The 23962-nt window shown below is 41.1% G+C and overlaps 2 protein-coding genes across 3 annotated transcripts; one reads left to right on the top strand and one right to left on the bottom strand.

Annotated features, from left to right (window-relative positions):
* The first annotated feature begins 1843 nt into the window (after window positions 1-1843).
* Window positions 1844-6093, top strand: GUCD1 (guanylyl cyclase domain containing 1). Of its 2 annotated transcripts, none has more exons than XM_075215479.1 (6): window positions 1844-2089; window positions 3891-3975; window positions 4477-4642; window positions 4924-5015; window positions 5097-5338; window positions 5434-6093. In XM_075215479.1, exons 1-6 carry the CDS (start codon window positions 2032-2034, stop codon window positions 5523-5525), a joined length of 735 nt encoding a protein of 244 aa, XP_075071580.1. In that variant the 5' UTR covers window positions 1844-2031; the 3' UTR covers window positions 5526-6093. The 2 variants fall into 2 exon arrangements, with proteins under 2 accessions (XP_075071580.1, XP_075071573.1); XM_075215472.1 differs by having other exon boundaries at window positions 1845-2110.
* A 2755-nt stretch (window positions 6094-8848) lies between these two features.
* On the bottom strand, window positions 8849-21320 carry UPB1 (beta-ureidopropionase 1). The gene is made up of 10 exons (XM_075215468.1): window positions 21096-21320; window positions 20561-20732; window positions 19396-19483; window positions 18062-18156; window positions 16898-17059; window positions 15120-15289; window positions 12886-12967; window positions 12730-12772; window positions 11682-11836; window positions 8849-9093 (listed from the first exon to the last, which is right to left on the bottom strand). Exons 1-10 carry the CDS (start codon window positions 21194-21196, stop codon window positions 9010-9012), a joined length of 1152 nt encoding a protein of 383 aa, XP_075071569.1. The 5' UTR covers window positions 21197-21320; the 3' UTR covers window positions 8849-9009.
* Between the last annotated feature and the right edge of the window lie 2642 nt (window positions 21321-23962).

Raw genomic sequence — 23962 nt, 5'->3', positions numbered from 1 at the left:
CACCGATCCCTGATTAAGAGAAGACGGGCTCCCACCACTGGCGACAGCAGAGGAGCAAAATGCCCGTCATGCGGACTGCTTGTCTGCAGGCTTTGCTGCTGGACGTCGAGTAAACTAGGCCTGGCGCCCACACTGCAAACCACCCCTGGGGGTGGATGACTGGCCCCTAGAAGATTGGCCCGAGGAATATTTACCCCAAAACCTGCCTGAGGACCGTAAGGACCGGAATCTGGACATTCTTTGTTTGGGAGCATTAACAGGGACAAAAGTGTTCTTTTCTTCTGTTGCATGACTGATAATGGAGTCAAGCTGATGTCCAAAACACACCCAGAAAAATGTAAGGTCTCAAGAGCCTTTATAGACTCAACATCAACTTCCCAGGACTTAAGCCAGAGAGTCCGACGAGCTGAAACTGCAGAGGCAGAAATACGTGCAAAGGTTCACTTACCTGTTACCATCCCTCCTCACGCAGTGTTTTGCGGAACAGGCTGCGGAGTTAATCCACGGTACCGCAATAACGTGGATTTTCGTTCGCACCCCATAGGTTTGCGACCGAAAATCTACGTTCTTGCAATACCGTATTACCGGCAATACTGCGCAAGTTCCGCGGAAATGACTGGAAACGTAATTGAATATGCCCCTTTGCGTCACCTGATGCCGAATTGAATCTGCTTCTAAGTGTGACCTTTGTTTAATGTAACAAACATGCAAAGTATCCCCATTTGCAGCACAATAAATATATTCATTTTGGAAACATCAAACTGACTGATGTCACCCTGTGCGACATATTCAATAAGATTCCGTGATCGCAGTAACACGCGGAGTGTGCATTACTGAAGATGATACGGTACTGCAGTAGCGCGGATCTAACCTTGCATCCCTATGGGGCGCAGAGGTAAATCCATGTTATTGTGGTGCCGCGGATTACCTTTGTGCCCCGTTATGGCGCATTACTGCGATCCCAGGACCTAATTGACTATGCCCCACATGTCTGTTCCCGAATTTTCCTTTTCAGTGATGAATTATTTTATACATCTCTTACCTAATTGACGCAATTCAATAAAGTATATATACACATGATTTGGACAGGAATTTCATTCAATAAAAAAAGTCAGTACTATATTAGCAGAGATCAGGGCCGTAACTAGGGCTGTGCAACAGGGGGCGACCACCAAGGGCGCAACGCTGAAGGGGGGGGGGGGGGGTTGGGCGGCGCAATTTAGGAATATTTTAGGTTCATTTAGTTAAAATTGAGGGCTAGGGGGGCGGCAATTGTCTTTCTTGCCCAGGCGCTAGAATTCTAAGTTACAGCTCTGGCAGAGATATATATAATGGGTCAACTGACTTTTATGCCTCTTTAAAAGTGTCCACTACATGTCTCTCTCACCGTACAGGGTGCACTGTACATGTTACCACTGCGTCTACTTCCAGCACAACGCTAGTTTATCAGTTACCACTGCATTCCATATAAACACACAGGGCACAGTTTCAGCTAAACCTATAGTTGTGTATGTAAGGATTGGGCACCAAGCACAGGAGGCAGATATCAGTATATGACATATGGCTATGACACGCCCCTCCCCACACCGGCCGCCCCGCTGCAGGAGTACCCGGCGCCGGCTCCGCCCCTAGTGTGGGCGGGGTCCTGTACATCCGGGCAGGGCTGCCGGGTTACGTTGTGTTGCTCCGCCCCTGGTGTGGGCGGGGTCCTGGTACATCCGGGCAGGGGTGCCGGGTTACGTTGTGCTGCTCCGCCCCTGGTGTGGGCGGGACCCTGGTACATCCGGGCAGGGCCGCCGGGTTACGTTGTGTTGCTCCGCCCCTGGTGTGGGCGGGACCCTGGTACATCCGGGCAGGGCTGCCGGGTTACGTTGTGCTGCTCCGCCCCTGGTATGGGCGGGGTCCTGGTACATCCGGGCAGGGCTGCCGGGTTACGTTGTGCTGCTCCGCCCCGGATACACGGGCTGACGGCCAGTGTGCACAATCCGGAATGAGGGAACCCCGAATCCTCCGGGACACCGCAAAGCCGTCATGAAGAGCCCAGGAAACAGTGACTCTGCCGGCGGCAAGGCCGCGCTACAGTCGCCCGGTACTTCGGACACGGACAATCGTCAGTAAAGCCTTGCACGTCTTGTATTACTGATATTTCTTTTTTGGGACTTTTAAGTTGTCATGATGGATGCTGTATGTTATGTTAACTACTCCACTGACTACCCACCCCCACCACCTGTATACCCTGACCTTCCCCCCCCCCCTCTATCACCTGTACACCCTGACCTCTCTCCCCTCTCACCATCACCTGTACACCCCTGACCTCTCTCCCCCCCTCACCATCACCTGTACACCCTGACCTCTCTCCCCCCTCACCATCACCTGTACACCCTGACCTCTCTCCCCCCTCACTATCACCTGTATACCCTGACCTTCCCCCCCCCCCCCTCTATCACCTGTACACCCTGACCTCTCTCCCCTCTCACTATCACATGTATACTCTGACCCTCTTCCCCCCCCCCCCCCCCACTCTCACCTGTACACCCTGACCTCTCCCCCCCCCCCCCCTCGCTATCACTGGTATACCCTGACTTCTTGCCCCTCACTATCACTTGTATACCCTGACCTCTTCCCACCCCCACTAACCCTGCTGTACCCTGACTCCCCCCCCCCCCCCCCACTGTCACTATACCCTCTGTACCCTGACCTCCTTCTCCCCCCCCCCCCCCACCCTCACTATCCCCTCTGTACCCTCACCTCTTCCCCCCCCCCCCCACTGTCACTATCCCCTCTGGTACCATGACCTCCTCCGCCCCACCCACTGTCACTATCCCCTCTGGTACCATGACCTCCTCCGCCCCCCACTGTCACTATACCCTCTGTACCCTGACCTCCTTCTCCCCCCCCCCCCCCCCCCCCCCCACTGTCACTATCCCCTCTGGTACCATGACCTCCTCCGCCCCCACCCACTGTCACTATCCCCTCTGGTACCATGACCTCCTCCGCCCCACCCACTGTCACTATCCCCTCTGGTACCATGACCTCCTCCGCCCCACCCACTGTCACTATCCCCTCTGTACCCTGACCTCCTCCCCACCCCCCACTGTCACCATCCCCTCTGTACCCTGACCTCCTCTCCCCTCCCCCCTGTCACTATCCCCTCTGTACCCTGACTACCTCCTCCTCTCCCCCTCACTATTCCGTCTGTACCCTGACCACCTCCTCCCACCCTCACTATCCCCTCTGTACCCTTACCACCTCCTCCTCCTCCCACCCTCACTATCCCCTCTGTACCTTGACCTCCCCACCCCTCTTATAAAATCTGTGTTTTTACACTATAATAATAACACATGACCATAGATAGAAATTCCAAAGAATGGAGTGGAGAAAGGGCAGCCACCTAGAAGATGAAGGGGTGATAGTGCTGAAGAGCTTGGGAGAAATATGCACGTGACTAGTGACCAGTGTTAAATTAATCTAAGGGAAGTCTTGCTATTTCTTGTGGACAGGAGAATTCAGACGTAATAGGTCTGCTTGCAGTGGTCCACAGGGACTGGAGGGTTGACTTTGAAGGAAAAGTCAATGGGGGCCAGACCTGTATAAATGTGTGTTCTGTGTAAATAACAAGATTTTTTTTTTCTATGTGTGCTATGAAGCAGATATAGGACTTTAGGGAAGAAACGGGTGGGTCCCGCTTTTCCCAGAATTTAGCAATAATGCGTTTAGCAGCAACCAGAATATGGGAGGCCAGTTTATCTGAGTGTTTGCCTACATCTTGGAAGTAACAAAGAAGGAAGGACCTAGTACTGTAATATCTGGGACAAACATCTTGGCACTACACTGGCTATTCTTTCTTTTTGATCAATTAACCAGCAAAATAATATTCTATAATGTTTTAGGTGATCACGTCCAGCTGAAGGTGCCGCTCATCCAGCAGTCTTATCACTGGGATTGTGGCCTGGCATGTGCCCGCATGGTACTGCAGTAAGTTACCTGTCCTGGGTAAATTGTCTGTGCATCAGGGAATCAATATCATATGATGTTTTGATTGTTTTACCCTAATTGGTCACTTTTCCAGCTTCTGTTTATAGGCAGGAGAGTTTAGTTTATTTTCAAAGTATTAAGGCCGTTTATCTAGAGAGTGATACAGGAATGGTATATTCCAAGGTCTGAAGATTAATGCTCATGATATTGTAAATAGTCAAATATGGAGGAGGTTGCTGCTCTGATTTTTCTCCCCACAATGTAACCTTAAACCATATGTCCTGTTAGTTTTGCGGATGGCAGGTGTAATGTGGCAGCTTAGAAGTCATATTGTGCAAGAAAATGAGAAATACTTAAAGATTTGTCCATAGTTTTGAACTTTAAATTGATAAAATTGGCATTTTAGCATGATTTGATCTAATTGTTTAAGTGACCACTTGTATTCTCACTGGGTTCAGCCTCTCAAGTGTCCAACCTCGTACCCATTCTATAACCCTGTAGGTACCTGAATCTTCTGCATGAAGAGGAGTTCCAGAATGCAATGCATGAGCTCCAACTCACTAAAAGTATCTGGACCATCGATCTGGCTTATCTAATGCACCACTTCAGGGTACAACATAGATTTTGCACACAGACCCTGGGTGTGGACAAAGGATACAGGAACCAAGTAAGTCCTTTTCTTTTAGGACAATATTATTAATTTTCATAATAAGAGGGAGTGATTTATATTGATTTTGACATTCAAGTTTCCAAAAGGGCTGATATTGGGCTATATGATAAAAAATATGAAAGAAAAATCCATTTTCGTACAGTTCTCCAATGTTGCACTTGTCCTCTCATGTAACAAATGGTGGATGGAGTCAACAAACAGGGGACTCCTGTACTGTCTTTGAAGTAATGTTATAACTGTATGGTTTATGCCATCTGATAATGTCTATTTCTCCTTAGTCCTTTTACAGGAAACACTTTGATGCAGAGGAGAACAGAGTTAACCAATTATTTGCACAAGCCAAAGCCCGTGGTGTGAATGTAGAAAAACGGTACATATGTTACTGCATCTTTAAAGTTGAATGTATGCCATTGTTGCAATATTTGTACTGATATATCTCCTCTGCTTGCAGGAGTGTGACAATACAAGAATTGCAAGCTCATCTTTCCCAGGGACATGTGGCCATAGTACTAGTGAATGCGGTTCTGCTGTTGTGTGATCTATGTCCTAGCCGTGTTAAGTACTGCTGTTTTCTTCCAACTGGACAAAAGTGCTTCTGCAGAAGCAGTGATTACCAGGGCCACTTTATTGTGCTTTGTGGCTACAACAGTAGCTGTGGAAGTCTTTTCTACAACAATCCTGGATATGCTGATAGTGAGTACCTTTAGTTTAACTTTCTTTGTAAGCTATTTTTCACCATTAGCAGGTGTCTGCAATCCTGCAATTTTATCTGTTATCTTCATCTTTAGGACTGTGTCGGACAAGCATCACTAACTTTGAAGAAGCCCGCAGCAGCTATGGCACAGACGAGGACATTCTCTTCATCTATGTGGACAGCTGACCCCAGAATGGATATCGACACGCAGCATATATTTTCATGTATGCAGATTCACATCTGCAGGGCATGCACTACAGAGACATTTCTATGTATACAGTTGGAGGTAAACAAAATCCGGTGGATCCAAAACACTCCAGAGGGACACTGATTATTCACCCACTTCCAGAGGGAATTATATATGTGTCAAGCTATGCATCGAGTATTGTAACCTATGTTTTAACCTTCAGTACACTCGCAGTAGTGCAATACACACTGTGCTTTTACACAATGACAAATCTACATAGTATACCGCGTTTAACCCCTGGTTAAGTCTGCAAGAGTTGTGATGGGAAGGCCATGTTCCACTGCCTATCTAGTGATCTAGAAGTGCAATGACCACTCTGCCTCTTCCATTTGTGGGACATCTGGTTGTATGGTGACACAATTGGATGGGGTGTGTACATTTCTAGGAGTGCGTTGACATTCTGTGTGAAGAATGTGGTTTCTGTTTGTTTTTCTTCCCCTTTTATTTTAAATGCAAACAGCAGCAGGGCATCACTAGTGCAAATAAAGAGGCTTTTTATACACACTGGGATGTTGTTCCTGTTTAATATCTTCTCAACCTGTTCTCTGTTGCGCTTTGTAAAATGTTCTTTTTAAATAAAAAAATCTAGGTCCGTAAATGATGCCAAATGACTATGGTTGGCATTGTCACCTCTTTTTTTTGTTTTTAATGTCATTGGTTCAACAATGCAAAGCAACATGGCCTAGAAGTTTGCTTCTCACCGCTTTCTACTGTCCCAATTTTATTTATTTTTATATTTCCCAGCAAACTAACATATTTCAATGGCAAATTGGGGTTTTCTATATGCACAAATGAATGCGATTGCATTTGCACCAACACTCAGCTTTGCCCAGTCAGATATGTCTTTTGTGAAGAGGCTGGGTTATTACAAATTTTAAATGATCTTGGCTGCAATTTTTGCACAACAGTGTTTATACACAACATTTTAAAAGACCTACAATAATGGCTGTAGGACAAATGTTAAGTCATTTCCTACTTTGGTGGTGCAGTTTTTTCACCATAACTTTAATATCAGCTTGTTGATGTTAACAAATACTCCCAATGGACTGCCGTGTGGTGCACATAGTTTTTTTTTTTTACCCTTATTTTGCGCCCCCATGCACAAGGGAAGCACAAAAAAGATGATTTTTCTCGCCCTCAATTAAACCACAGCCTCTAATTTACTTGGACACCTGCATTACTTTTATGCTCTCCTAAGTGAGTTATTCCAGGAATTTGTTTTTAATTACACTACTATTGAATGGTAAAAAGTTTTATTACATATTCATTCCTTTGTGTACTGGGTTTCAGCTGTTCTCTACTGCGTGTGGAAATTTACAAACTACCCTCAAACTCTTTTTACTTATGAACCCAGATAACTTCTTACGCTGGACCATTACTATAATACAACCCCACCTAAACACTATACGCTGTTTCTGCTCAGGGGCATGTAGGTCACCCATTCAATTTCAGGTCTCTTCAATTTCCTGCATTGTACATGCCCTCCTGCATATTTTATTACATACATTGCTGTGTCTTTGTGATCTGCTTCTGTCCTTTTCAGCAGTTGGGCAATCTAAATAGTTAAAGGCAATTATGTGAAACTTCAAGGAGTGCATGTTTAAACCAATAATCAAATGGTGTTAGAACGTGGACATCCCATTAATAGTACTGTATTCTCCAACCTAAATCTTGTGTGGTTTCAGATTCTGCTCACATGATACTAGAATCTGCTCAGGCAGTTGTATATGAAATAGCCTATGGCTATCAAGATGCATAAAATGCTTTGCTACTTGTCTGCCATGTGTAAATGGAGAGAAACAGTGCATGTCATTATGGTGCACTGTGACATCTGTACTACAAATGGCACACGAGCCAAGCAATTCCAAATTGCATAATGGTGTGTGTATCTGAAAGCCCCACTCTGGTACTACTCAATGCCAGTTTTTATGAATAACCACACATCAATCTCTCAATATAATTGTTTCTGTGCTTTTGTACACAATGGTTTCTAATTTACAGCATGTTATTACATTATTTAGATAATTGCACAAATAAAAGAGCCCAAAATAACTGCAAAGTCCATGTGGAATTGGATTTAAAATAATGATGTATGAACCACAGCACAAGAAGTGAAAAATGAGTGATTAGCAGTAGTGTGTTAAGAGGGTGGGGCACAACTATAAGGAGAAATGACCTCAGGTTATCACAATAGATATATTTGCATACACATTTGGGAATCTAAAGGCTTGTTATTGGACTCGCAAAATTAAAAGCCTGGTGACTTTTTCATAGACTGATATATTTAAACAAGGCGCGTGCCTTTGACACTTTTCATTTTTCTGTAAGATCTTGTATCAAAACACATTATTTTCTGCCCCTCCCCCTCCCACACATATTCTGAAGGAATCATACAAGACTTTATTCCCAATAGTGAATATCTAGGTCCACTCGTATTCATGTAGTAGAAAAAGTTATTTAAAAAGTTTTTTTTTTTTTTGTTTTATTCTAGATATGATCACCTCGGGAAAGTTGCAGTAGTTATAAATGTGAGGTTGGACACTGAAACAGTATGAGGAGGTTATTACAACTGTTATGTTACTGGCTTTGTCCTACTTGATTATAACTGTGAAAACCTTTGGACACCAAAGATAGTCATTAGATCCATAGTATCAGACGTCAGTCTTTGGCAAGGTCTTGAAAAGGAATTCTATCTTACAATCACAAATTGTACATAGCTGTGATAAATTACTGAAACATATATGGAGCTTTACCTTGGTAACCCAAAAAAAAAAGTCACTGTTCCAGGATTTTAAATGACAAAAGTAATCCATATTACTGTGTGTAATGGTGGAATCATCTCTTTTGTTATATAACTGATCACACCTAATGTTTGCACAGAGAGAGCAAGCAGTGAGGTTTGAACATTAGGTTTAAGTAAAGTCATAGACACTAGATAGAAAATACAGCACAGTGGCTTAGTGGTTAGCACTTCTGCCTGGGATCATGGGTTCGATTCTCAATCATGACCTTATCGGTGTGGAGTTTGTATGTTCTCCCCGTGTTTGCGTGGGTTTCCTCCCACACTCCAAAAACATACCAGTAGGTTAATTGGCTGCCATCAAATTAATCCTAGTCTCTCGGTCTGTGTGTGTGTTAGGGAATTTAGACTGTAAACTCCAATGGGGCAGGGACTGATGTGAGTTCTCTGTACAGCGCTGCGGAATTAGTGGTGCTATATAAAAAGCTGATGATGATACTTTGCAAAAAAATTCAAAACAGCTTTATTATTGAATTATTAATTTATTTATTTTTACACTTGTTTTAACATTTTACTACTATGATGTGAGGAATGCGTAGCTGGCAACACAACTAACATACTCATGTTCAAACACAAGGTGTGCAGGGCTCACATTGTTGCAGTAAATCTAGTCCACGGTCCAGTTACTCTCGCACAATGTCAGGTTGAAAATCTGGTCTCACAGCTTGGGTTAGTTCTGCAGCGTACATTTCATGGCGTCCAGTCATCTGCAGCCAGAAAAACAGAAATTATTGTATTTCTTTATGGAGGCATAAAAATGCCTTCTAGAGCTCTTTGTGCTACGTCTCATACCATAGCTCTTCTCTGTGAAGAAGCATAGCTGCAGCTCCAGCCACGTTGCTGACTGTGCTTCTGTAGAAACACAAACTAGTGCTTGGGAGAGGCTGGTGTAATCTAGAGATTGGAACAAGAAAGAATGGAGGGCTGGATAGTCAGCCATTATTATCTCTGCCTTGCTGGGAAGTAGAGGAGCCCCTGGGACTTCATAGTCGAATACGATGTGTGTTAACTCTGCTCACTATAATGGATAGAAGTCCCTATGATGTATCCCATTTTACCACAATTTTCAGTTAAACAACTGCCAAAAGACTCCATTTACTACTTTTAATTAGATAATTTTTCTTTCTTTTTCCATAGTAATTCATAAGTTTAAAAAAAAACAAAAACAAAAAAAAACCTCTGAAAAATCATCATACAAAACAAACACCACATACTGATTCTCTGAGCCTCCACTGCCAGCCAATGCCAATAGTTTCCCATGCTGGGCGTTTGTGAAGGAGTCATGGTTAATTCTGGTTATGATCATGTAGGGGCAGTCGTTTGGTTTGTAGGAGTGTGTGGGTTGTTTTTATGCAGATTATTTTTGTGCTTTTAAACTAAGTTAAATCAAAGAAAGAAGATCCATGTGTACTCAATGGGGCAAGAAAAATGAAAAAATTTTTTTTATTATTATTTAAATCGTGAGTGAGGGTTTTGGGGAGTCTTACTCAGTTAAATCAGCGGTAAGTAGCAGGTCGGACCTGTCGGCTGTTTCCAATCTACCTCATTCTCTGCTTCTTTATAAAAATATGAAGACTGAATGGGAGCAGCTGGCTACTGTGTCATGTGACCACCTCTGCATACTGCAGGAGGGTCACAGTGCAACCAATCAGAGCAGGAGTTAGCGTAGTGCATTCTGCACAGTGTGCTCTCCTTCTCCTTCATCTGTGGGGTCTGGCTATGCAGGTAAGTGGGGGGAGGCTGAGTAGAATGGGGGGAAATGTGTATATGTCTGGGACGGGCATGTGGGGGAGTTTTGGATTACATGTGGAATGGTAATTTTGACAAGTAGGGGTCTGAGGGTTATTTTGGAGTAAAGCTGGGTTCACACATATGCAATTATCGTGCAGATCACACGATAAATGACAGCTTGGTCCCATATTGCAAGAGTGTGTGTGCTCTCACACATGTTATATTGTATCAAACACATTGCATAATTTGATTTGGTTTTATACATTTTCTAAAAATCCCTATTAACGATGTCAGGCAAAGGGGGAGGTGTGTACACACTTAACACCAGCGGTGTAAGCAGATATATGTTGAGTCACAATCTTTTCAGCAAATGGTTATGAGTGATGAAGAGCACATATTTGAAAGTAAATTGTGGAGGCATGTACGCATGAATCTACATGCTGATCAGGACTTTTGGTCGTTGGTAAAACCATTACAGAAATTGCATCTGCAGTAAGATTGCATAGGTGTGTAGGAGCAGGTCTGAGCCTGTGGGTGAGTAATGGGGGGTGCCAAAGTTGTTTTGGGACTGTTTTTTTTTATTCTAGAATTTAAGGGTTATGTCCGCCCGTTTGGAGGGCCTTACATGAGGTTCTTGAAGTATATTGGGTTGCCATCAGAAAGTTAAAACTTTATTTGATAACCTCTGCGGTGTTGAAAGGCTCATCTTTGCCATCCTCTCCATCCCCGTAGAGTTTGAGGAGCATGTGGGGAGATGTGAGGGGCATGCTGGGAGGTCTGAGAATAATTGCTGACTGGCAAACTAGCCTGGGGGCAAGCGCACAGCTGCTCCTGGACCAGTGCTGTGTGCTTGCCCCCAGGCTAAAATTTGCCAGCCAGCCAGCCCATGCTAGTAAAAAAAAAAAAAAATGTGGCGTAGACTCCAGCACCAATGCTCATTGTATCATTAAGAAGACATTTTAAAAGGGACGACCATCCCAGCTTCATGGATCGCATAATCAAAAGTATCTCTTGAGGAGACTTGTCAAACAACTAAAAGGGACTCAGCCAACACCTTCATCCACCAGAAGAAGTGTTCCCAGGTTGTTTCCTTTGGAAGAGAGATCCTTCATGCACAAAATAAACTAAACCTTTAGCATATTCACTTGCCCCATTCATATATCCTGACATAGGGACACCAGGGAAAGGAAAAATTGTTGCCAAATACTTCTTGAAATTTCCTGGTGGTCTCCATGGCAGCATAAATCTGCCCACCCTTAAGTTATTATCAGCTAAGTACACAGAATTGCTAAGGAGTAAGAAGTGATGTATTTTATTTTCTGTGAGGAGCAGCAGAAGGGAGGATCTGTCCCATCAAACTTGGGGATTGAGACCAGCCATTTGTATGCTGCCACGGGAACTACTAGGAAAGGAAAATTACCGTAGGTATCTCATAACCATGTTCCCTTATATTACCACAGTTGGTTGAGGTTTCGGAAGTTTAAAAGTTATGCCACAAGATATCATAATAATCAGGTTAGATAGAGGGGATCTGTGTGTGATGTTTAACAGTCAAGGTACCCACCTTAAAGTTCCACTTGTCACTGGTCTGTTGGCACAGGTTAAGGTCCAGCTCTGCAATCAGCAGCCCCTCGCTGACCCTACTTAGCCCAGGGCAACGACTCCCATCTGGAGCTGCAACATAACTAGACCCATAGAAATGGCCCAAGTCACGATGGGCTGCAGAACAAAAAGACTTGATTCAACACTCCAGCATGTGTGACACAGGGACATATATAAAACTGAATACAGGGGGTTTTCTTCATATCAAAGGTGTGTTCTGCCATCAGCAATTCTGTTATACATTCCATTGTGGAACACATTTGCAATCAATGGTGAATTGGTGTGTCTTCTCTTTGGTTAGCCTGTACTATGGAAAAGTATTGGTCGTAGGAGAGACCAAATGAAGTCTGTTATGACTTCTGAAGGTCAACCCCTGGTTTAAAAAAAATATTAAAATATTAAATTCTATTCTAAACATACACTATTTGATATCCCTCAACTTAGGAAAACTAGTTTATTTACATTTGGGCCACATAAATTGGGTATTTTTCCTGAACGTAACCTTTGGGAGAATCTTGAAATGATGGGTGTTTTTTCTACTTCTGCCATTGTTTCTTACAATTCTACAAAACAATGGTTTACTCCAATATGCTACCAAAAGAGAGTCTTTATTTGTCCAGAAAAAAACAATAGAAAATTACCTGTTGTAGCCAACAAATTAAAAAGTTATTCATGGTGAACCTGAAGTATCTCAAAACATGAAAATGGGTCAGGTGATTGAAATACAAAATACCTCCTATCCATTTGTCACTATTACACCACTTTTTTCCACTGCACCCTTCTACCACAGACTTGTAGCTGGAGGTGTATAATTAGGATGACAACAAGCTCTATAGATCTAATGAGCAAGGCATCGATTCGGCTGGCATGCAAATGGCATTACCCAAATACCTGTTATATTTTTGCAGTGTGTTATTTGCATTGAAATACCAATTCTGACATGCTTTTGAAATATTTACATACTATATATATTTATGACCATTCCTGTTTAAGCATTTATAATTTTTCACCTTTTTTGCCATCTCCAGAGGTGAATTCATTTTCAAAGTGCTCCTGAAAATAAACATTCAGGAGAAATGAATACAGACTAACGAGATATAACCGCTTTAGTACACAAAGTGAGCTAATAACATGAGAAGAGACAGATGCGCCTGTTTCATACTCACAGTTCCCACACGGTTGAGGGGACAGGTGAAACAATGATTGGCAATAGCGGCATTTCTTGCTTCTATGGGCCATAGGCACTCACTGCGAAGAGACAGAGCATGTCACATCTAACTAGTGAGATACCTTGTCGTCTACCTATTGGATAACTATATAGATGGTCATAAAACCTCTTAATTTAGGATCTTTCTACACCTGCACGCGGCATACATCATCTCCAGGACTTTTTTGTCCTGTAATTTGAAGCACCATGCCTAAAAAGTACTAAAACACAAATACAATGATAGTAAGGCTTTTGGCATGGGAGTTAAAAATTGCGTAAAGCTCGGTACACACCTATGCAATCTTACGTCAGATGCAATGTCTCTAACGATTTCACCAACAATTGAAAGTCCTGCTGAGCGGGCTAATTTATCGGTACACCTACACAATTTACCTTCTGTGATCTTCAGCTCTCATAACCATCTGCTGAAAAGACATTGTTCCATTGTTGATCTTGACTTTTAGCAAGTTTATAAAACCAAATCACCAGATGCGATGTGTTTCGGAACAAGGAAACATAATAACGGGTACACACTCTTGCAATATTTGATCAAACAGTAGTGAACAGTGTGATCTGCACGATAATTGGATAGGTGTGTACCCATCTTAACAGCCTACGTGCTTCCTAGTTTGAAAAAATTAAGCCTGCAATAATTTTCCTGCCTCTAGATGCTATAAAGATATATTGTGTAATGGTTTTATTAAAATAAAACTGTGTGGACCTAGGAGGAGAACCTCATACCTGAGTATATACTATATATATTTATCAATTTCTACTGAGAAAGAAAAAAATGATAAGATGTACATGAATCGGGGACTGTATGTTAAAATTTTAATTTAATGTATATATAGTAATCAAGATCTGAATCACAACTATTTGGTAAGGGTCTACATAGTGAATTATAATAAGAAGCCTCTGACAGCACAAATAGAGTTAGAGCTGGTTTTCTAATATATGAAGCGGTTTACTGAGCGCAAACTACACTTACCACTAGTCTAAATGACTGCATTCCGACATGTAATGATTTTTGTTCATATACCACATAAAATAAAAGTGTGTTTTACTTATATAATTTCCAGTAACATGGGAACTAAGATACTTTGTTGCAAGAGACCAAACCTGTTCTTTTTGTACGAATGCAATGTAACACAAACTATTCTATGGCTCTAAATATATAACTATCTGAATTAATAGAATCAGAACCAGTATTCTAATGCATGTTGTGGTTTACTGATTGCTTGTTATATTTATCGCTGTACTAAATCAAGGCATTTGATATACAGTATATTTAATTTTTTTTTGGGGGGGGAGGGTAAGTGGCAAACAGTAAGCATGTTCCCCTCCTGCAGTGCTTACCGTGTTCCGCCAACCCGGATTGTCGATAGATCAAAACGGTTATTCATGGATAAATACAATCTAATATATTAGCTCTGTTACTTCTTTATTTCATTTATGATAGAATGGTCAGTTAAATGTTTTTGTGGCTTCTACAACAAATGGATAAGCACAGATATTTATAAGCCCAGATTTATATTCTAAATAAAGAAAAGTAATTGATAGATATTTTTTATAGAACGATTGCTAGTATGCGATTTATATTAATTACCTCCACTAAATCGGAGCTATAAAAACTATATATTGGCGACCCATATACCTAAAACTAATAATTTCTTGAAATAAAATTAATGTTTTAGGAGAACTAAAACAACACTATAATGGAGAGACTTTGGGAGACCTGGAGACAAGAACCACATCTATACCGACAAGAACATACCTGACCTTATTTAAAATATACAAAATGTTTGATATAAGATGTATTTATATTCTCACTGAGTAAGGGGAGTAGTCAGTATATTTCTTTAACACTTTTACATTTTTAAGCATATATCTTCCACTATGAATCACAACTATATTTTGACCATATTTCACTAAATGACATAGTAATGTACATTACACTAGTATTTTAATATGAATGTAATAAAGTTTATGTGATGTTATATTCTAGTATGGATTTTGGAGTGCCTGCATATCTGAATATACTTTCTCTCTCTTTTGTCCTAAGATTTTTAAACTACACCAGAAAAATTACATAACCTTTTTCTTCTGCACCAATTCGTCACCCTATATCTTTTAGCCATAATAAATAAAATACTTGAGAAATGTCTTAATTTCCTCTGACTATCACATCATTACCTAAGCTCCCCAATAGTGGCTGAAGGGTTGAAAATAATTTGTGCTCCATTCATGCTGTACATGAACCAGTTAAGGGGGTGGTGTCTTCCATAGCAGATGTTGACAGCAATCCTTCCATATGCTGTCTGGAACACACGGTGTCCTGTATTCCCCTCCATGTAATAACTGGACTGGAACACACAAACAAGGGACATGGAGCTCCGTTAAGCCATGACCTAGTACTCATGTAATTAAAATAAGTAGACAATAAATGTAAAACACCTTCACTGCATTTAACTTATTATTTAACTGTTTAACTGACTTTTCCATTACTCTTTATTATTACATTGTGCCTGACAGATTTCACTATACATTATACTGTGTGGTAGTTAAAGAAACTATATTGTTATAGTCAATGTCCTGGTATTACTGTCTCATCTTTGCTTATTAAATAGCATACTATAATGGAACAATATAGTTATTGAATGCCTGGTGTTTTAATTCTATTATGTGTCAGCTGCTTTGCAAGTTTATTGCGCCCTTTATATACTCTGTACAAAGTCTATTATTTATAAATGTTTTGACTTTTATATTTGTGTGCAGGTATTTATTTTTTGCAGCTTTATGTATTGAAACACTTTGTAGTTTTTGTTGTTTTAAGCTACAAACAGAAAACAGTCGATATGTATGGTAGATAAACTATAAGGGGCATAATTAATTGTTTGAATTCCCCGCGGCGTTAAAACTATTACCGTTATTACGGTAATAGTAAGCTGGATTTCAGCTCTCAGCTCCCTGAGCCGCGAGCTGAAATCCAGCGAGAAAACTACCGTAATAACGGTATTTACGCGCACTATTACCGTAATAACGGTAATAGTGCGCGCGCCGCGTGATTTTTGCCTATAACGCCAACAATTGAATATGCCCCTAAGTGTTTGATTTGTGAGATGGTGCCCTAAAATGTTGGCAACAGACCTAGGGGACTATTTATCATTGATGGGCAGCAGTAGTAATCTCAGTGATGCAGAAAGATGTACCGCTACTATTCAAGAACACTTACATGCCTCGCAATCCTTGGTTAAAAAACCCTCTACGACAAAACTCATTTCAACAAAAGGGACTGGCTCTATGGAATAAACGGAGTTGACTTACTGCGGATGCGCCGATGTTTCATTGCGCATGCGCAGTAAAGTCAACGCTGACCTAAGAAGGGGAGGAGCCTGCGAAACGGATCCTCTCCAGTGGAACCACGCTCCATTGGAAAAGGTAAGTAACGCCTTCCTGAGATGGTGCTAGCAGTGAAAAACTTTTTTTTTACTTCTTGATGAAAAGATTCAGTTCACCGTTCTCATAGAGGTCTATGGGGCTAAATAGCTGAAGCTTGCTTAGGGCTATGTTAAATGAGACGAATCGGTGAAAGTAACGTTTTCCGTTACTTTTACCGGATTTTAAGCTCTTCACTGCATCATAAATAGACCCCAAAGACTTTATAAAGTTTTGGACAGCTATTCTATGCTGAGAACAGAAAGACAAAGTCAACGAATTCCTGGAAAACAAAATTCAGGCTTTTTCAATTAATTAAATAAAAATTCTAAGATCACGTCCAGAAATTTTGTTTTAATGAGTGGGACAGATAATTATCCCGCAAGACAGCAAGATCGTTAAGCAACAAGAACCACAAATGTCAGTACCATCCATGTTTAATCATGTAAGAATTTTTTTGAAATTCTGTAGTATCATGCACAATATTTATTGATGTATCGTTTGAGACAACCTACTAAACTGTGTGTTGGTCTCACCTCGTTGAAGTCACCAACTCTTGGGATGTGATTTTTCCGGCTTTTACCAAGAACGGCGCCTGTGTTTGATATCACTACAGCGGTGTTCCACAGTGTGTCTGCATGTGCCTCATCCCTCTCTAAGATTGGAGACACAATTACCATGTTGTGCTTCCTTGCAAGCTGAAAAGAACAAAGTGTAGAATGACTGATATAAATACCATGTTCCATGTTACCCTAATATTCCACTGCAGCTCTGTTAAGAATTAATCTTCCATATACCTACATGATAGAGAAAATATTTTTACTCTGGTCTGAACCACGAGGATCATTGCAGAAAGGAAAATACCTAAACAGGCATATTTGGAATAATATAATGCAATATTCTAATCCTTAAACTATGAAATATAATGTATTGTAATAATTTAATATCAATAACCATATATGTTAGTTTTCATTTTAGTCATTATAATAAAAAAACAAGAATCTTAACAAAATTGGAAAGTTTGCACCATTGTGACATCACAGGCTCTGCCCCTGAGTATTAATCATCCAATCCATACAGTGGATTTCGTCAGCTGTCAGTCACTGTCTGATTGTGTAGTTAGATAAGCACCTCCCTTCTAGCATGGAGTGAAAGACAGCATGCTGTACATACTTAGTTAAGTATAAACACTTAGGTAGTTAGTTCCTGTGTATTATAGGTTACCATACCCAAGCCTGGGCTTTGTAGTGGATCTGCAAGCCACAATAAAAAGATAAACAAAACAATATAAAAATAAGCAGCATCCCAGCACTATTGGGCCACCAACAGCAGATTACAGAAATACCCAGGTTGGTAACCACTCTAGGAAATGTAATGAGCTGTGGTTTCACCTGTATTTGAAATTTTGCGTATTAAATAAGAGACAAATAACATATTTTAATTTATACAATATGTTTAAAAATCATTTTATCATTTTAAAAATCATTTTTTGATGAGAGTTTTCACTTTATAAAGATTATTTCAATTTTCTTTATTCTGTCCACCAAATATATAACTGGGGAATAAACAGCACATTTGACCCTTCATGCTTCAGAATGTCAACATGATATATGTAGATTTAAAGAGAGGACTTGTGGTATACAATAAATAGTTGACGATCTTTCTAGTTAATTAGTAAGAGTGGTTATCAACGTCCTTACCTCCTGGCAGAATTTGGTTGTGATTCCATTTTCAGCTGACTCAGCAAACTCTGTCCATGGTAACCTCTCTCTTGTACAGAAAGCAAATGGCATTGCTGTAATGATACCGTGTAGAGTTTAGAACTCACCCAGTTTTAAGGCCTTGCTTCTCTCCATTTTTAAAAAAATTGGACATGTAAGAGTTAATAGTGCTATGCCAACCAGTGCCAGGTTTAAAGATTTTAAACACAACACACTCTATTTGCTCGTATGTTAACAAACCCAAATCAGGACAATAGTGTGTATTGGTAAAAGCACAACACATTAAAAATCGCATGGATGTGCGTTAGAAACACATCACAGAAGCACAGGTTAATCGTATGTCTTCTTACAGTGCATATGTGTTAATGAGCCCTCAGAGGTTGAGAAAAATGTACATGTTTTGTGCAGCAATTGCTTCAATCGCTGGCATTACAAAAACAGATTAATGTCTCTCTTTGAACCCTGGCACTACTCACAGTGGAAGCAGCTGGTTACAGTATAACAGAGTGTAACACATTCATCTGCATGGCTGACTCATCCAGATTTAACTTAAAATATTGTGGGGTGATTTTGTCAAGAAGCAAAAGGTTTGTTGTTTGTTTTTGGGATATTACTTAATGATTGCACAGGATCCTGCATGTATTAAAGTGACCAAGACAAGTTCATCAGTGGGCCCAGGACAAAGATGAAGTTGGTGGGGCCCCATATCCTTTGTAAGACACAATGGACAAATACATCATAAAGCGTATTAAGACCGTAATAAACACTATGTTCCCACTGTTCAGCGGTGTAAATTTAAGTTTTGTTAAAACCCAAAAAGGCTTAATCTAGATTTATCGTTGCGAGCCAAGGATGGACCCTATACCCATTTGTGTTGTGGCTACGTGCAGGACTGTCTGCCTCTATTGGAATCTGCATTGCTTCATTTACTCACGTCCTCCAGTGACCTCTTCCCATCCCATTACAAGTTCCCTCCGGTCAGTAAGAACTATGCGGTCAGCCTCTTTTCAGCCTGCCATGATGGCTTTGCAAATACAAATACCAACATCTGAAGTTCTGTGATTAGGGAATATACTGTATATAATTCAAAATGGGGACCATGTTATAGACCGTGCTGCATTATTGAAGTTACACATTGTCAGTGTAGATTCTTTGCATGCGATAATAGTCATGTGAGTATATTTGTGTTGTAAACTAATATAATGATTATGCAATGTATTTGTTTTGCATGATAGGTTGTCATTTGGGATGTCACATAATTGGAGGTCTTGTGTCTGTGATCTGCGAGGGCTGTTATGTGGGTAGATACTCACTCCATGCCTCCTGGAAACAGACAATATTCACATCACACATGGCCGCTACCTCCACAATCTCAGCGATGCGCCTGTGAAGGGCATTAACCTGTAGGTACAAGTAAAATATACATGGCTTATACTGCTCTGTTCAAATGCACACGTGGCAGAGTCACGCAATGCCCATAGGAATCAATAGCATCAGTGAAATACCAGTGCAACATGCGTGGTAGTGCTATGACCCTGCAATGGGAGTTGGTAGTCCCTCTTCTAATAATCCTGCATGACTAACACAGAGTGCTCTGCACGCTCACAATGTAAATGTTAAAAAAATGGCTCTGTGCGTGTTGTGCAATCTGCATAGTTACATTTAATATCTGAACCCAAATTCAACCCTGAGTTAGTAGGTGTTTATTGATGTGTTTCTCATGGATCCTTGTAGAGAAGAGATAATAAATAGCATATTACAAGGAAGTTGTTCATTTATACCAATCCAAGTTCTGCTTAAAAAATGCACTGGTCTGTTTTACAGGCTCAAGTTTATGGTTTTGTGTGAATTTTGAGTGTGAAATTAATATGAACGCTGCTTACAAGCTTCTCTCCCACACATTCCAGCTTTCAACTCTATACAATGCAATGAACATTGGACTTTCTCCAATGACAAACACCACCTCCCTGCTACAAGACAACACACGGTTAAAGCACTCTACAGTCACAGTACAGCAGCTGAACACAACATATGCACATGTAGATGATTAGCCAGTGGCGGAACTACCAGTGGTGAGGCGCACTGGGGCCCGTGGAAATAAAGGGGCCCGCTGAACGGCAGATGCCGAGGGTCAGAACTAGCGATCTGTGTTCCACCTCTGCGATTAACAGTATATTTTTGTCTGTCTCTCAATAAAATTTCTGGCCTATGATCTCCTCCCACCTACCCCTCTCAACCATTGCTTATTTGAAACCGTTATGTTGAATAACTTTTGCATGGTTAGTGCAGCACTTGATATATAGTGTAAGATGTCATATCTTATACCTTATGTCTTGTATTGTGCTAACAGTAAGAATGATTATGTTTCACGGTGTAGTGTGCTTACAGTTGCGCTGTGATGCAGTAATCTTAAATGTAATGTATTGTATGTTTTTTATACAAAATAAAGATTATTTTTCAACCAAACAATTAGCATACCTGTTCCATCACTGGACTAGTTGTTGGTAACTGGATTTTATTCTGAATTAATCCCACCCTGATTATTCGAGGACTTCGCAGTTGCTCTGTAGCAGCATCAAATATATATCCTTTTAATTCAAAATCTCTCTGAGAGGCAGCATTTACAGCACCACTGGGGAGATCCAGGCTCCTGTTGATATATATTGGACAATCACTGTGACAAATATCTTACATTTGGTCCTTTTCCATAATTAAAAGTCTGTTAGTTCAACAATTTCATCATCAGCAGCAGCAGATATGTATATAATTTTACTGTAAGAGCTTCCAGCCCCAGCCTCACTCTAGCAAATAACAATTTTACATATTCTAACTGCCTTTGGTGCCCCTTTGCCAGCACAATTGACCCTCAATAGACCCACAAGCCAGCACAATAGACCCACAAGTGGATCAAATACCATAGTCATGCATATATTTGTTATACGATGCACAATGCTACTGGGTTCAAGTTCGATCAGTGCACTTATGTCTCTCTCGAAGTTACAAAAACTCTCACCTAAGTTTTTTCCCATATAGGACCCTCCAGACCTCCCGTAGCTCCTCTGCCGGGACATGCTTCTCCAGTAATCCCTCTAGAGACTTCAACTCTCCGGACATGGTGACCTGTGTCAGTCTGATCCCACCAGAACCGAGACCCGAAGAGTTATGAGTAGGGGGCGGGACAGCCAGACGTGCGCCCTCCGTCACCCACTCCCAGCACTCGGACACCCCCCCCGTGGACAGGTCACTGCCCGTGCGTGTACAGCAGGGAGGGCGTGTGGAGGACACAGGGGGAGCTGTCAAGATTGCTGAAGGTTTTTGGAACTGTTATAAAGAGCATTTGGATACTTAAATAAAATACATTTGTATTTCTTTTAAATAATAATAGGATTTTTATTGCACAGTAGTCTTTGAAAGGTATCTATACTGTTGGCGCAACAACGGTGAGAAACTACTTGCAGTTAGTGGTAAACGACTGGACTCAGCATGGCTGTTTTGTAATATAAATTCTGTTTTAGTTATATGGTTGGCAATCACTTGCAAGTATTACACAATTGCCTTTTTAGGATTGTGTTCCTTCCTATAAACTGTAGTTTTCTGTATCAGCACAGTTATCTGATACAAGCACAGCACAAAGATGAATGATCTGAAGCAGATTTTGTTCTCTGTCGTGATCATCAATTTTCAGATTGACTATTTCTCTGGAATTAGTGTATTAAGTTAAAAACCTGTGGGTAATTGTTAATTATGTCATGGAATGAAATGTGGGCCAGAGTCATATTTGTGAATAAATAAAGTGATATCTTTTATTTTCAACACTAAATCAATCATTAACCGTAAAATTAAATTTAATAGGCTAATTAGATTTATCTTCAGCACATTTACTACAACTATAGGGCACAGTGTAGTAGGGTTACCATGTTTCATAAGACTCAAAAGAGAACAAATCGTGCTGTATAATGTTGCACATTTTAGGCCATACCCATTTACTTATGTTTTTCCCCAATGTTTATGATCCTATTATGCAGTATAAGGTAGGCAACAGGTTCAGAATGCAGTAATGCTCACTCCTCACCTTCCAGAACATCCAAAGGCAAAAGCATGACCCCCCCCTCCCCTCAATGCCAGTATTAGAGGTAAGTAATATTTTCAAAACTGATTAGCAATATATATTTGCCTTATTTTGCATTGGCTGCAAAGTTTTTCACATTTCCATGGTAGAATTTGGTCTTAAGTGTTCCCTGACCTACCCCAACCACTAGAACTAGCAGAATATGTTGACCAATATATTGACCCAGCTCAATCCATAGACTATTAGTGGCAGAAGATACAAATCTACAAATACAGTGTCGAACAGTTAAAAATGGAATAGAATTTGAAGATTGTATTGCTGGTCATTCCATGTCAGTACATCCAGCCATGACACCCACCTAAACAGATTTTCATGAAACTTGGTACAGTTGATACTACCACATATCTACTAACCCATGTAAAATTTATCTTCTCTACGCCTCATAGTTTATGAGATATAGGAGGTCAAAGTTATGTAAAATTGGACACAAGAGCTTTCACTGAGCGGGAGTAAGGACAGATCAGAAGGATCCGCAGCCAATATAGAAGGTGGCTGGTCCCGGGGAGGGACCAGACACCAAGCAGTAGAGACTTGGGCACCGGCCCAAAAGACACCTTTTTCTGACCGTTCCGGGGGGCACATGCCGTCCTGCCACCCGGGCCAGCCCGCCCCTGCCTCCAGGGGTTTTCCTTTTTGGAATTTTAAACACCACCATTAAAGTCCACATAAAAATTACCCCTATAAAGCCCACTTTCCCCTCTTCATCATCTATTTATTTATATAACGCCACTAATTTCGCAGCGCTGTACAGAGAACTCATTCACATCAGTCCCTGCCCCATTTTAGCTTACAATCTAAATCCCCTAACTTACACACACCCAGACAGACAGAGAAAGACTAAATTCAATTTAATAGTAGCCAATTAACCTACTAGTATGTTTTTGGAGTGTAGGAGGAAACCGGAGCACCTGGAGGAAACCCACGCAAACATGTGGAGAGCATACAAACTCCCCACAGATAAGGTCAGGAATCAAACTCATGACCACAGTGCTGTGAGGCAGAAGTGCTAACCACTAAGCCATTGTGCTGCCCAACTAAGCCACTGTGCTGTGAATCCAGATGTAAGAATCAGGTGTTTCACGCACCCAAATCCGTATCAACCATTGAGGGAAAGAACCCCAAAACGCACAAGGGACTGGTCAGAGGTAAGAGAGGAGGAAAGAGATATAGGCAGAAGACCGAGACTGAGATAAACACTGAGGGGGTGTTTAATCTTTCCTCCAAATCATTGAGTAAGTCTGAACTATCCCTCTTAAGCAAGGGCCTTAATTTTGCTCCCTCAAAATAACCTAATTTGTTTGAACTTTTTGTTGAGTTAAATCGGTTTGTACGGACCCTATGCAGGAAAAAATATTTTGCTAATAAGAGCATAAAGAAAATTGATCCGGACCTGAGTCCCATTGTACTAGATAGTAGTGATCGTGAATGTCTCCATATACTAGAAGAGCTTAGCTGTGAGGGTAGGGGACGTATGAGGGAAGAAACTTCTGATTTGATTTATGATATTACAAATCTCAACGGTAGGGAAACTATGAGGCGTAGAGAAGATAAATTTTACATGGGGTAGCAGATATGTGGTAGTATCAGGTGTGCCAAGTATCATGAAAATCTGTGTTGGTGGGTGTCATGGCTGGGTGAATGGACATGGAGTGACCCGGAGTGTTGTAGCTCCATAAAACCCTGCTCACATGAAATGTTATGTGACCTTCCAGCCAGAGAGATAAGTAACAATGTATAAGGCTACTTAGGTT

This window comes from Mixophyes fleayi, chromosome 1 (assembly GCF_038048845.1).
Source record: "Mixophyes fleayi isolate aMixFle1 chromosome 1, aMixFle1.hap1, whole genome shotgun sequence".
Classification (NCBI taxonomy): Eukaryota; Metazoa; Chordata; class Amphibia; order Anura; family Limnodynastidae; genus Mixophyes; species Mixophyes fleayi.
Note: the sequence above shows the minus strand (reverse complement) of the source record. Positions and strands in the feature narration are given on the sequence as shown.